We start from the raw sequence: 14,952 nt of genomic DNA on the forward strand, positions 1-14,952 counted from the left end.
TAACATAAAATTTGAAAGTTTGGAACCAATTTAGTCAAATTTTCAGTGAAATGTCATTTAATGTTGAAAATTTTAACTTTTAATAAAAATTCTATATTTTAATTTTTTTATATTCAATATTTTACCCAGAATTTTTACTTCAAACTTTTAACAAAAATTCTATAATATAAATTTTTGTATTTTAAATATTTTACCTAGAATTTTTATTTCAAACTTTTAATAAAAATTCTATAATATAAATTTTTGTATTTTAAATATTTTACACAGAATTTTTGTTTAAAACTTTTAAAAAATTTTATTCGAAATTTATTTTTTTTTTAAATTACAAATTAAATTATTTGTAAGTTATTAATACACATGAACTTCCTTGACCTTTTGGTAACTTGATAATGCTCTTAAAACAACTTAAAAAAAAAAAAAAAAAATAAAATAAAATTATTGTAGGTACTCATCTGAACGATATGAATCATCGAACCAAATGCAGCGAGTGTCTTCTCGCGAGACGTCGCCGGTCAAGAAGCCCTATGGGAACCATACGAGTTCCTTCACAACCAACGGCGACGGTATCAGAGAAACAGAAATTGACGGGTCGCGAACCTACAAGGCGAGTGTTAACAGCAGTATGCAGATCAATGAGATCAAAAGCCTGCGTAGAAGACAACGCTCGGAAGATAATGGAATTGATATGGACAACGTGATAGAAGCTCGAGGGATCATCCATCCCACTACCGGGCAAGTCCTCACCATAGGCGAAGCCATAAGCCTAAGAATTTTGGACGTGAGAAACGGAAGAATAGCGACTTCTATCGACGGAAGAACGAGCGTAACGATAGAAGAAGCTGTCGCGCTGAATCTTATCGACGTAGAACTCGCGCGTCGTCTTCTGGGACCGTGCGGGGTTGTTTCGGAGAAGAATCGCATGTCGCTGCTTGAAGCCATCCAACGGGAACTGTTCGACGCGGAACGGGAGAAGAGCGAGGACCGTGTCAAGGTAACGTGTGTGTCTACAGCCGGAATTAGTGTTGCCGATGCGATGCGTCAGGGTTTGTTGGACCCGGAGACAGGTCTGTTTGTCACAGATAACGGCGAGATGATGACCATCCAGGAAGCCTACAGTCGAGGCTTCATTACCAAGATTAATACTACCGTTAAGATAAAACGAGGCGCACTGGCCCTCGCTGACGCCATTTCTCAAGGCTTGGTCGACGACAGACTGGGTCAGATTATTGACAGAAACACCGGGGAAAGCTATCTGCTGGACGAGGCGATCCAGCGAGGTATCATTGATCCAGATGTGCGCGAAATTGTCGATGTAAGAAACGATACCAAAATAACAATTACCGAGGCGATTAACCAGGGTATTATAAACGTCAAAAACGGAAAGTATGTGCAAGGTTTTAGTTTGGAAAAGCTGTCCTTCAAAGAAGCTCGGAGACGTCAGCTGATCGTGAAGCCAATGACGCTCAAGGATTGCTGCGATTTGGAGGTAATAGACGACAAAGGTAAAATTTTTAGTCCTAATCATACTCGTAAACTTGGTATTTTAGAAGCTATTTCTTGCGGCGTTCTAGATACTGATAACATTAAATCCGTATCGGACACTAGGTCCGGTGATTTACTTACTCTTTCAGATGCCCTAGCTAGTGGTATTATTAAAGTTGACTGCGGACGTTACGTTAACTTGAAAACCCGTGAAGAACTTAGTATTCCCGAAGCTGTTGATCGTGGATTGATAACCTCAGTTGCTCAAAAGTCCATTTTTGATATTGACGGGTTCAAAGATCCTATTTCTGGGGAGTTTATTAGTCTTAATGCGGCCTTGTTGAAAGGCTTGATCAGTCCTAAGTCTGGGGGTTCGTTTGTGGTAGATTTAAAGACAGGTCGCGCGGTTTCTTTCAACGAAGCCGTGAAATCTGGGCACGCGCGTCCAGAAGTCATGGAAATGTTGAATCGCGGTATTGGTGTGACGGAAAATGGTAAAGAAATTAGTGTGTTAGAAGCGGTATTGTTTGAGTTGCTGGATCCTAAGACAGGGCAATTGTTGGACCCGCGATCGAAAAAACCGGTCCCGCTGGAAGATGCGATTAAACGCGGGTTGATAACTCCAGATGGTGCTGCTTTGTTGGCCAGTCTTTTGAATATCACTGTTACCACTCAGACGGTAACCAAAACGATAAAGCGTTACGTTACAGTGACGGAAACTGGAGAGACTATCACGCGAGATTACAAACTTTCTTACAGGGAAGCCATTAGTCGTGGGCTGATAGACGAAAAAACTGGTGAGTTCACTGATCCTGACTCTGGTAGACACTTTAATTTGAGTGAAGCCATTGATCAGGGCTTGCTAAGTGCTCCCGAACCGCGAGAAACTGAGCGACCTTCGCCCAAAAAGACTCGCGATTCCCCGTCCAAGCAAATGGTCTTCGAGAGCACTCTTTATGCGAAAGTTAACGACCTTACTCCTACGCCACCACCGCGTAAAAAGCTTGCTTCTCCTCCCCGAGCTATCGGTACTACTACGACAATTATTACCCACGATCTAGTTCAGCCTGATAATGATGTGCGTGTTAACAACTCGACAATCATTTCCGTCGGTTTAGAGTCTTCCAAAGAGTCGTGTGAAATAATAACCGATTCCTCGGAAAAATCGAGTCCCTCTCCTACCAAGAACCGTTCGATGAACGACCACGTTAGTACTGTTTTTATAAAATCCAACGACGATGTCAAAGAATCGGTGTCTTCAAAAACAGAAAAGAACTTGCGTAATTTGACCAACGAAATAGAGACATTTATTGAAAAAGAATCTGAATCTATTGAGAAGGAAGTCTTTGAACTTCCGTCCGAAGGGTGGATGCTCGGAGACGCAATTGACCAGAGATTGTTTGATCCAGCTACTGGTTTGTTCATTATTTCTGGTACTGACAGGCTTGTTTCGTTTGAAGAGTGCATAAAACTTGAGATAATCAATTCTCATTCTGCCGTGGTTGTTGATCCAAACAACAGCAGACATGTTTCGTTGGTCCGTAGTTTGGAGAAGGGTATTCTAGACGCTACGGGACATTACGTTCATCCACGAAAAATGACGATGAAAGATGCAATCGACCAGGGGCTGGTCATTTTAAAACGCAAGTCGAGCGAAGATGACCAATCTAATGCGCGAATGATTCAAATCACGAAAGTTACCGGCAAACCTGACAAAGTTGAGGTCACGACTGCTGACAATCTGTCCCAAGATGTCAAAGTTTCTAATTCTAGCGAAATACCTTCAGATCCTGTTCAAGTAAGTCCGGGTGTTATTTATGATCCTGAAACTGCTTTGGTAATCTTCACTGAATCTGGTCAGTCGTCCAATATTCTGACGGCTATGAGTGAAGGAACTTTGGGAACAGAAGCTATTTTAGTGAAAGACCCAGAAACGGGCAAGGAAATTAGTATGGCAAAAGCGGTTGAGAAGAATATAGTTAATCCTAATACAGGAATTTATGTAGATGAGGCTGGTCGTAAGATTTCGTTGAGTGACGCTGCCAAATTCGGATTGATTGCCGTTGTTGGAGCTCCTCTGGTTGCCGCGGCAGCTGCTGTAGAAGCTGTCAAGAAGGCGATGATCAAAGATCCTAAAACTGGCGAAAAGATTCCGAGAGAAGTCGCGATTGAAAGGGGTCTTGTGACTCCAGATAAAGTCAACCAGGAATTCGTGACTAGTGTCAAAGAATCCAATGGCGAAGATGGCCTTGTCGAAGCGTTGAATAAGGATGTTGTTACTGATCAATTCAATAAATTGATCACTGAGAAACATGTTGAAAAGGTCGAAAAGAAGGAAGTTAATGAAATTACTGATGATTTTACTGATCAAGTAGACAAAGCACCTAGTTTAGCAGAACAAACACGCACTAGAGTCACTACAGAGCCCAAGTATCAAGTAACTATTGGTACAGCGAAGACGATTCCTAGCCCAGAAATAGAAGCCAAGGCAATCGTGCTTCAGAAAATGCGTAAGAAGGTGTTGACTCCGAAAGAAGCTGAAGAAACTGGTTTAATTGACAGAGATACAGCTGAAATTTTGAAAACAACTGTGTTGAAAAACGGCGAATTTGATTGTAGCGGTGGAAAAGTCACTGACCCGCAACGCGGTGATGTTATTTCTATCAACGAAGCTGTAGAGCGTGGTATTGTAGACCCGGAGAGTGGAAATATTTTAGTTCCACTAGCACGCAGTCTTTCTATTCCCGGGTTGTACAATCAAGGCCTTCTAGAACGTGAAGAAGGCAAGGTGGTTCATCCCGAAACTGGGCAGCATCTGTCGTTGAAAGAAGCAATCGTCTGTGAAATAGTAGATCCCCTTTCGACGATGACTTCGCAGAACGGTAGCAAATTAACGTTACAGTCCTCAATCGAGTGTGAAGATATCGACGCTGATAAATCGGTTGTACATAGCGAGAAGGGTGATTTGAATCTCGTGGAAGCTACCGAGCTGAACAAGTTTGATGAAGTAGAATCGACGAGTGCCGTATCACTGCCTCCTGTAGGTATGACTTTCTCGGTTGCAATGCAACGTGGATTAGTAAATACTGCTGAACAGATAGTAACGCATCCATTGACTGGCCAACAGTTTACAGTAGACGAAGCTATCAAAAATGAATTTATTATGTCTTTACCATATCCAGCTGCACCTGAAAGTATTGAAGTAACAAAAGCCCTCGAGGCTGGTCTTATTGACAAAGATAAGGCTGCGTTCAATGATCCAAAGACTGGACGTACTATTCCAATAAATGAGGCCTTAGAGTCCGGTCAATTGGTTATTGGATCTAAACCTAAAACTGAAAGTAGCACCGTAACTGCCATTGTAGAGACAGTAACTTCGTACCAAACTGTTACGACGAAAACAATTCAACTTTCTCCCGGTTATTCACTACTTGATTCTAATCAAGTGCAGAACATCAAAACTGGAGAGATTATTTCGATGGCGGATGCCCAGAAGCAGGGAATCGTTAAAGATGAAGAATCAGAGAATCAGGATGTTAAAATACCGTTTAGCGACGCTGTTGAACAAGGATTGGTTGACATGAACGCTGGGACGTTCACGAATCCAGATACGAGAGCTGTCATGTCGATAGGGCAAGCAATTGAAGACGGTATTCTTGATACTAAACCAGAAATACAAGACCAGCAACAGACAAGTACTAGTATGACAGTCTTGGAAGCTGCCAATCAAATTTATGATGAAAAGACAGAAAAGTTCAGAGATCCAAAGACGAATAAATCATACAGTTTGACAGAAGCAATGGAAGTAGGGCTTATTGAAGCGGATTCTCTGGTTTATGATGTCAAATCATCGGCTCAGATTACGACTAAAGAAGCTGTTGAGCGTGGCTTACTGGATCCTATAACTGGAAAAGTCAAAAACGAGCGAGGAAACTCGATTTCTATTGCAGATGCAGCTAAGCTTGGGCTTTTAGCGGTTGTTGCTGCACCTGTTCTGGCTGGAAAAGCTGTCGTAGATGCTGTCAAGAACCGAAAATCTGCAGACAGACGTCCTACGATGTCACCGGTTCCAGAAAGTCCTGCTCACCAGCCTCAAGTTAAAGAGAATAAGCTAAAAGAAACAGCAGAAAAGTCGAAAATAAAAGAGAATTTGGTGGCGGAAAGCAAAGAAAGTGAACGAATGGACGTCTCTCTAGATTCAAAATCTCATCCAGTTCAAATCACTCTTGAAGAAGCTATCGAAAATGATCTTATAGACCCTAGTTCATGTAAAATAGTAATCGGACAACGCGAATTGCCTTATACTGTCCAAATTGCCTTAGATAATAACGAAATTCAACTTACGGAAACAATAATTGTTCTCAACCAAACGCGGATTAGTATAATCGAAGAAAAACCCCGATTTAGAATAGAAATATTCCGTAACTTAACGACTCAGTATCTATCAGATCAGGGAGTCTACGACTTAGAATCTGATAAATTCTTAGACCCTTACTCCGAAACAACAATAGCTTTCCATGAGTTTGTACTTGATTTAGAAATATTCGACCCCGACAACGTTTGGGTGAAAGATTTGTCTAGTAAAACTAACGAGTACGTTTCTTTACGTGAAGCTATCAACAAACCTCTGGTAGATAGAAACATCGGCTACATGGTTGACCCGAAGAGCGGTAAAAAAATTCCGTTCTGCGAAGCTGTACAAGCTGGTATGATTATCCAACGTCCTGTCAATCGAGAAGAGTCTTTATCACTGACTCTGCAAGAAGCCATTCAATCAGGAATTTGTGACTCAGTAAGCGGCAATTTGCAAGACCCAAGATCTGGCCAACAATTATCTTTGGCCGACGCAGTAGAAAGTGGTTTAATAGACGTCGACTCGGTGAGTATCCGTAATCCAGCAAACGACGAAATCATTCCACTTGCAGAGGCTGTCGAATCTGGAGTCGTGGATTTGGCTCGCGGCGTCATAGTTAACATTGAAACGCACTCTGAAGTCAGTATAAGAGAAGGATTCTTGAAGGGTCTTGTTCTTCCAGGTCTACGGAAGCCAATTTCTCTGGAAGCTGTGATAACAAAAGGCTGGTACGACTCTCAGTCAGGTAACATTAAGGATCCGATGACCCAGCAGTTAATAGATATCGATGAAGCAGTAGGTCGCGGAATAGTCGACGCATTTATAACCGAGTGTCAGGACACCAAAGCCGGGTCTTTCTTGTCCCTGGACGACGCTTTGACTGTCAAACTCGTTAACCCAAAGACTGGTCGACTTCGTGATACCAAGGCTGGTGAATTATTACCACTTGATGTTGCATTAGGCAAAAAGCTTATTATTACAACGCCATTTGTGCCTTCATTCATTGATGTCATTATACAGGAATACTATTCACCAAAAACTGGTCTCGTTCTCAATCCAATGACTGGTGACGAATCAACGATGAAACACGCGCTAACAACGGGGTATGTCGACAGCAGAATGATAAAAATCAAAGATGATCGCAGTGAAACAGTCGTTTCGTTGCGAGATGCGGAAAAGAGTGGACTGATTGATTTGGAGAAAGGTGTTCTGTTACATCCACATTCTATGACTCTTGATGTGGCGCTGGAAAAAGGCTACATCTTGAATACAACCAAGCCTTGGACATTGCAAGAAGCTCTGGCTCACCAGAGTTACAATCCCATTACCGGAAGGTTTTTGATGGACGGCGATAGGTTGTCTCTAGAAGAAGCAATCACTAAAGGATTGATCAGCCATGATAGCCCTTCTGTGAAAGACCCGAGATCTGGAGATGTTATAACACTCAGCGACGCCATTAAATTCGGTCTGATTGATCCTAAATCCGGTACAGCTTTAGATCCGTCTACCGGCACAGCTCTGTCGCTTACAGACGCGATGGATCGTGGATTAGTTGTTCCCGCAAAACGCAAAATATCTTTGCCAGAAGCTGTTTTCAAAGGCTTCTATGACCCTAAGACCGGTCAGTTCACGAGTCTTGAAACACGAGAAAGATTGCCTACCGATCGTGCTATCAAAGAAGGCGTCATAGATCCAACTTCAGCTATCGTGAGAGACCAACACGGAGAACTGATTACATTCAGCAAAGCCATAAAAGACAGAATCATCGATCCTAAATCTGGAACAGTAATTACTGAAGAAGGACAAACTATGGACTTCCATGAAGCTTTTGAGAAAGGAGTATTACTCGAAGCTCGGCGACCTATGAGTTTCAGTGAAGCTATTCTCAAAGGCATTCTCGACAGAAAGACAAACTTGTTCTTGGATCCACGTACTGGTGCTTATCTGACAATCGCTCAGGCAATTGAGAAGCATCTAATGGACGCTGATTCAGTGACCGTTAAAGACGCGAAAACTGAGTTCTCCAAAAAGATAGCGTTGAAGGAAGCGATAAGAATCGGTCTGCTGAATGGCACTACTGGCAAAGTCAAAGATTCAACACAACATAATCTAGAAATTTCTCTGAGTGAGGCTTATGAAACTGGCATCATTGTAGACAACAAAGCCGCGATTTCTGTGCAGCGCGCTATCCACCAAGGTCTGTACGACGATAAAACAGGCAAAATAATCGATCCCAGCACTGGAAGATCAATTACTCTGCACGAAGCGATGAGGATGTGTGTCATCAGTCCTAAGTTAGTTTGCTACTGGGATAAGCGGACGGAAACTTTGTTGTCACTCGCGGAAACTTGCCGCGCTGGAGTCATTGATAGACGTACAGGTATGTTCAAAGAACCAGGTGCTAATTGCTCAATTCCTTTGTCAATGGCTCTACAATTGGGCCTGATTGTTGACATTGAATGCGCTGGTTTCAGTCTTTACGAGGCAGTACATATGGGAATGTACGACGTACCTTCCGGTAGATTTATCCATCCTTTAACAAACAAGAAATTGACCTTATCCGAAGCCTGTCAGGCTGAATTGATCAACCCTGTAACATCCTTCGTTAAGAATTCTAAAACAAACCGGTACATTCCTTTGTCTGAAGCGATTTCCGAAGGCATTATCGACGATGTTCGCGGTACTTACACCCAAGTAGAACTCAACAAAGCGATAAACCTAGTAGAAGCCAAAAATAAAGGCTTCATCGTTCCTTCTAACCGGCCGATTTCTATCGAAGACGCTGTAAAATGCGGTCTTTATCGCCCTGACAATGGAAAGTTCATTGATCCTAGCACCAATGTCTTCTGCGACATTGTCCAAGCCATTAATTCCGGTTTAGTAGATCCTGATACCACTGCTCTGAAAGATACCACTAGCGGGCAAATAAAATCCTTGCAGCAGGGCATTTCTGATGATACTATAGACGTTTCTAGGGGACAGATTTTAGATCCTAAGACAAAGCGCAGTTACACTATTGACATTGCACTAGAACGCGGGTTACTCGTGACTATTGACAAACCTCTGACACAACAGACAGAACGTAAAAACTCTTTAGAACTACAGAACGCCAAAGACAAACTTGTTAAGGAGTGTAGTATTGAAGAAGCCGTAAGATTTGAGCTTCTGAATCCCACCAAGTGCTTCGTGAAAGACCCGAAAACGGGTAAGTTTGTAACCTTGAGCAAAGCGTTGGCTGACGATCTCGTTGATGCGTTCAAACGAGGAACCATTGATCCTCAAAGTGAGAAAATGACGCAACGTATAGTGCGTTTCGAAGAAGTAAATGTGTATCTGGTAGAGCCGATTTCCTTTGACCTGGCAGTAGAGCGAGAAATTTTGAGCATCGAAACGGCAAAACTTACTGATCCTATTACCAATGAAGAGATAACCCTAAAAGAATCGGTTTCTCGCGGGATTATCGATTCAGACACCGTTTTGATAAAAGACTCCAAGAAAAAGAAGTTGGTGACCCTGCCAGAGGCCTTTAGGAAGGGAATAATGGACGGTGAGAAGGGCAGCGTTCTCGACACTGAAACTTCTAAATTGAACTCGCTGTCGAAGGCAGTTGAGTCTGGACTTTTGACCACCCAGAAACGTGGACTGTCCTTCATTGAAACGCTTGAATTCGGTATTTATAACCCTACTACAGGTTCATTTAGCGACCCTTTTACTGTGACGACGTTGGTAGACCGAAAACGGCTGACACTGAGCCAAGTATTAGAATCAGGCTTAGTCGACCCTTCGACGACGGTGATAAAAGACCCCGTGAATGGAGAAATATCAAGTCTCTTAGAAGGGATTAATGAGGGCAAGATCGACCCTGTTGCCGGTAGATTCCGGCTTGATTCTCAGCCTGATCTTAACTTCCTGCAGGCCTTGGACAGGGGCTTCATACTCGCAGCAGAAGCGAGGGTAAGTCACATGGTATACGTAAATGTTACATGTCTTCTAATAGCTTGCCGGCCAGGTTACGGTCTTCTGCATTACGCTTCAAAATTTATTATTTATATCGTACCCTTATACAATGACACTGAGGGTTTTTGTTAATTAATTATTAATATTTATTTATTTATTATTTCATAATCTGAAGCAGAGTTGCATGGTCCTTGGACCTACTCTACAAGATCATTTACATTAAAACTTCAATTGATCAATCAATCAATCAATCAACTCTACTCTCAATATCTCTAAATATCGTTTTTGGTTTTATGATTTTAAAATCATATATGTTATGTTTCATTTACGATATCGTGACACCGTCATATCTCTGAAAGTAAAATCCAAAAATATATAATAAATACGCCTGCTTATAACAAGAGTCGTAAAATTAAATAAACGACTACTCTACCTTCATACCTGCTTAATCATTTTGCATATAAAAAAAGTGGAAATTTTGTGGAGTAAAAGTTCAACTCATATTACGTAAAATCAGATCTTGAATTTACAAAAACTAACTAAACATTGTTAAGAGCTCCTGTTTGGGTTTTTGGGACATTGACAAGCCGTCTGCCTACTCTACATAATATTATATTTACATCTACATACACGATAATACTTTTTAATATTATTATTGTGTTGTTTATTTATTTATCATGATTATGTCATAACAATCGATGATACTACAGCTTTGTCTTGTGTATTCATTAATATCCAATCGTTTTTATCGCATCAGCAACACTAATTCGGCCTTTCATTAAGATTAAGTATTTAATTTTATTCTTTAATCATTTATTAATTAATTAATCGATTCGTTGATTAACTTTACTTATTTATTTATTTAATTATTTATTGTTAGTATGTTTAGTAATGTATTGTATTGTTTTTTATGTAATTGTTGTTGATTACTGATTTTTGTTGTTATTTTTGTTAATTTATCGTTTTAATAAGTTGTTGAGGATTGAATAATTTTATTAATTTATAATTGATTTATTAGTAAACTTTTAGTTAGTTTTTAGATCTTTTTATTAAATTATATTTTTTGGTAGAGATTTTATTTTAAAAGGCCTAATTAGTATTTCGGATGATTCATTCATAAATAAATCTTAATGCACGTTATATCATTTTTTCAAAATTCATTATTTTTATTATTCTTGAGTTCATTAATAAATTTAATTAGCAGTCCTTAACAACATTTATTATAAATGTATCAATCTTAATATAAAATCTTAAATATTTTGTTATTAACAAGAATGTGATATTTAAATAATTTAAATGTTATCATTTTTTTAAATAATTTTATATGTAATTGTTTTAATTTCAGGTTTGATTAATGTTTTTTTAATTATTATATTTAAAAAAAATTTTATTTCTTCAGCATCTTTCGGACACATTGCATACGCATAGTCTTCATACCTATTATACTATACTATCGGTATCAGTTACACTACTCATTGTGCGTTTTAATTTATTTGCTTTTATTATAAATTTTTTCGTAAATTTTTGAGCTCTCAAAAAGCAACTGCATACAAAAATTACAAAATGTAACAGTATGCAGACTAGCAGATAAATTAAAGCTAATAGAAAAAAAAACTGTACTACTATTATACTATTATTACAGCTACGTGTGTTATGTTATGCGTGTTTGTGCTTGCATGTATGAAAAATGCCATAGGCTGATGATTATTATTTATTATTAATCTACTTATTAATTTATGTTGTCATGGGTAAGATGACGATTTATAACTTCATGTATTACTAACACTCATTAACATTGGGTAAATATTAACAAAATTTTTTCCTTCCGAATATTATAGCAAGCGGTTCAAGAAAAGTACAAGTTGTGCGATGAGACGTTGACTAAACTTCTGCAATGGGTTACTGAGATTGAAGACAAATTGGCTCATCAAGATGTCGTCAAGGAAGACATCGAAGAATTGAGGAACCAAATCAACACTATGAGAGTATGTTTTTTTTTTTTTTCTATAATTTTTATCTAAACTAGCAACTTTGCAGTTACTATATGACTGCCGAGACTTGTGAACTATAAATAAATAAAATTTTGCTTTATTCAATAATGACTTTTGTTAAATTGCACTGTACTTTCTTAACTATTGACGTTTTCAAAGATATAAGCTCATCCCGATGTTATACTCGTCAAGAGCTTTCATTTGAGTACCCACATGCATTTTGATATATTTTTCATACATACATATATATAAATATACGAAAAAATTGATGTGGGTACTCAAATGAAAGGTCTCAATGAGTGTAATCGCGGGGTGAGCTTATATCTTTAAAGATGTCGATATTTCACAAGATACAAGGTAATTTCTTAATTATGTTAAATTGCACTGTACTTTCTTAACTATTGACGTTTTTAAAGTTATAAGCTCATCCCGATGTTACACTCATCAAAAGCTTTCATTTGAGTACCCACATGCATTTTTGATATATTTTTCATATATACATATATATAATATATATAAATATATGAAAAATTGATGTGGGTACTCAAATGAAAGGTCTCGATAAGTGTAACATCGAGATGAGCTTATATCTTTAAAAATGTCAATAGTTCACAAAATACAAGGTCATTTCTTAATTAAAACATAGTTCACATCAATAATTTATATCTCAAACTTACAGCAAGTCAAAGAAGACATCGAGGCTCACAGCAGACCAGTATCCGCCTGTCTGGATCAAGTCCGTCAAGTAGTGATAACTGGCAGTGACGTATTATCAAGCGACGAAGTGTCATCCTTAGAAAAGAACGGCCGTTCTTTGAAAACTCGCTACGACCGCGCGACTGACCGTACTGAAAGATTACTGAAGCGCCTCAATGGTGCGCGAGACGAGTTGTCCAAATTCAAAAACGAGATCTTCTCGTTCTCTGCCTGGCTCGACAAAGCTCGCCGTGTCCTCGAAGACAAAGAGCGTTCTCTTTCTGATTTGAACAAACTAACCGCGAGCACTGATCCTACTCGCGATTTCATCAGCGACGTAATCGCCCATCAAGCGGATCTGAGATTCATCACAATGGCCGCTCAAAAGTTCGTCGACGAAAGTCGTGAATACCTCCAAGTTCTCAACGAATTCCGAACAAGCTTACCACAACGATTGCCCCACAAAGAGCCAACTGCCAGCCAGGACTCGCCAGTTCGCAACGAAGTCACCATTGTAACTGCGCAGTACAAAGACCTCCTGTCCCGCGCTACCAATCTTTCTGATAGGTTAACTGGCGTTGGTGGAAGACAACGTGACTACCAAGATTCACTAGAAAAAGCACGATCTTGGCTGAAAGAAATTGAACCACGAGTTCACCGAGTTATCTCTGAACCAGTAGCTGCGGAACCTAAACAGGTTGAAGAGCAACTAAGCAAAGCCAAGGGGTTGAATAATGAATTTTTGGTTAACGCTCGGCTTATTGATAATGTCAAAACAAGTTTAGACGCTTTGTTGCGATCACTCGATGGACAACTTACGCCCAGTGAAGCGAAACAACTTGAAGAACCAGTTGTTGCTATTGAAGACAAATATCGGCAGTTGTTGAATGCTTTGGCTGAAAAGTGCCAAGAACTCGACACTGCTTTGGTTCAGAGTCAAGGAGTTCAAGACGCGCTGGATGGATTGGTTGCTTGGTTGAACAATGTGGAGAGTCAGTTCAAAAACATGCAACGACCTGCCAGCTTGCACAAAGAAAGACTTGATGAGCAGCAAAGGGAACAGCGAATGTTGCAGTCAGACTTGGATAGCCACCGTCCCAGTGTAGAAGCAATCACTGCTAGCGCTCACGATCTTTTGATAAACTCCAGCAATGCTAGAGTCGCAAAACGCATTGAAAGTAAATTGAAAGATGTACAGAGTCGGTATGAGAAACTTATGGATAAATCGCTGCGTCGAGGAGAGTTCTTGGATGAAGTTTCGCATGCGCTGAACGAGTTCTCTGTTGAGACGAACAAGTTCGACGCGTGGTATTCGCAAATGATTGAAGTTCTTGAATCCCGTGAATTGACAAAACTGGATGTTGTGGAGTATGAGAACAAGATGGCTCAATTGGCTGGAAAAAGAGAAGACCAAAGACAGAACGTCGAGAGTCTGATTGGAAATGGCAAGAATTTGGTTGCGAAGAAAGACATTACAGATGCAGCGCAGATTAGAGATAAGATTAAGGCGATTGAGTCACAGTGGAGGGAATTAGGAAACTTGATTGATGAAAAGCAGAGGTTGAGCAAGTCCAGGGCAGAACAGCTTTCGGCGTACGAGAAACTACGTGATCAGGTTCTGGATTGGTTGAGTCGTACGGAAACCAGGGTATCAAGATTGCACCCGGTAGCAGTAGATTTGGAAAAACTGAAGGTCCAGACGGAGGAATTGAAGCCGATTCAAAAGGAGTACAGAGACTACGGAAATACTGTAGATAAAATTAATGATCTGGGGATTGTGTATGATAGTTTACTGAAGGAACGCGGAGAGAGTCCACCCAGACGACGTGGAAGTACTAGTCCTACTAAGCGCAATACCATCACCAGCCCACGTACGTAGATTTTTTTTTTTATTTAGAAAATTTTCTTTAGAAAAATTGATGGTGAAATTTGGATAGAAATCTGATAAGAAATTTTTTTTTTTATTTAAATTTTATTTTTATGAGAGTAATATTCACCCAATAATTTACACCATCAAATTTTCTATTATTAAAATTACATCCACCACTATATCATCACACAAATAATTGACAATTAGTAGCTTGTTCACTGACCCATCGCACAGCATAGTAAGTTATTTTTTTATTAAAATTTTTTTTTGTAGTCCGCCGAATGTCACAAGACGGTCGCTCACCTTCCCCCACTAAAACCTATGCCGTTCAAAGTCCGGTGTCTCCAGGTGGTAGCAGCGGATTTAGCAGCCGGCGTTCCAGCCAAGACGGCTTCCATCTCGAGGAGTTGTCTCCTGTCCAACAGCAGCTGTCTGAAATCAACAACAGATACGGCTTGCTTGGTGTCAGATTATCCGATCGCCAAACTGAGCTGGACAATGTCAAGGAGGAGCTGAGGAAACTCTTGGACAACTTGAAAACTTTGTCCCAATTCTTAGACAAAGTAAGTCATCAATCAATCAATCGACTTCTAAGCTTTTGA

At 39.9% G+C, this 14,952-nt stretch overlaps 1 protein-coding gene across 27 annotated transcripts in view; it reads left to right on the forward strand.

Moving 5' to 3' along the window:
* Positions 1-14,952, forward strand: part of LOC123275315 (microtubule-actin cross-linking factor 1) — a 110,868-nt gene that overhangs the window by 75,733 nt on the left and 20,183 nt on the right. For 24 of the 27 annotated variants that reach the window (XM_044743368.1, XM_044743352.1, XM_044743359.1 and 21 more), the window contains 4 exons: positions 445-9,790; positions 11,632-11,778; positions 12,464-14,351; positions 14,624-14,913. In XM_044743368.1, coding sequence (XP_044599303.1) covers positions 445-9,790; positions 11,632-11,778; positions 12,464-14,351; positions 14,624-14,913 — 11,671 coding nt within the window. The remainder of the gene's footprint in view (positions 1-444; positions 9,791-11,631; positions 11,779-12,463; positions 14,352-14,623; positions 14,914-14,952) is intronic. The other 3 variants (XM_044743378.1, XM_044743380.1, XM_044743362.1) reach the window with 2 other exon arrangements.

Source organism: Cotesia glomerata, linkage group LG1, assembly GCF_020080835.1.
Source record: "Cotesia glomerata isolate CgM1 linkage group LG1, MPM_Cglom_v2.3, whole genome shotgun sequence".
NCBI lineage: Eukaryota > Metazoa > Arthropoda > Insecta > Hymenoptera > Braconidae > Cotesia > Cotesia glomerata.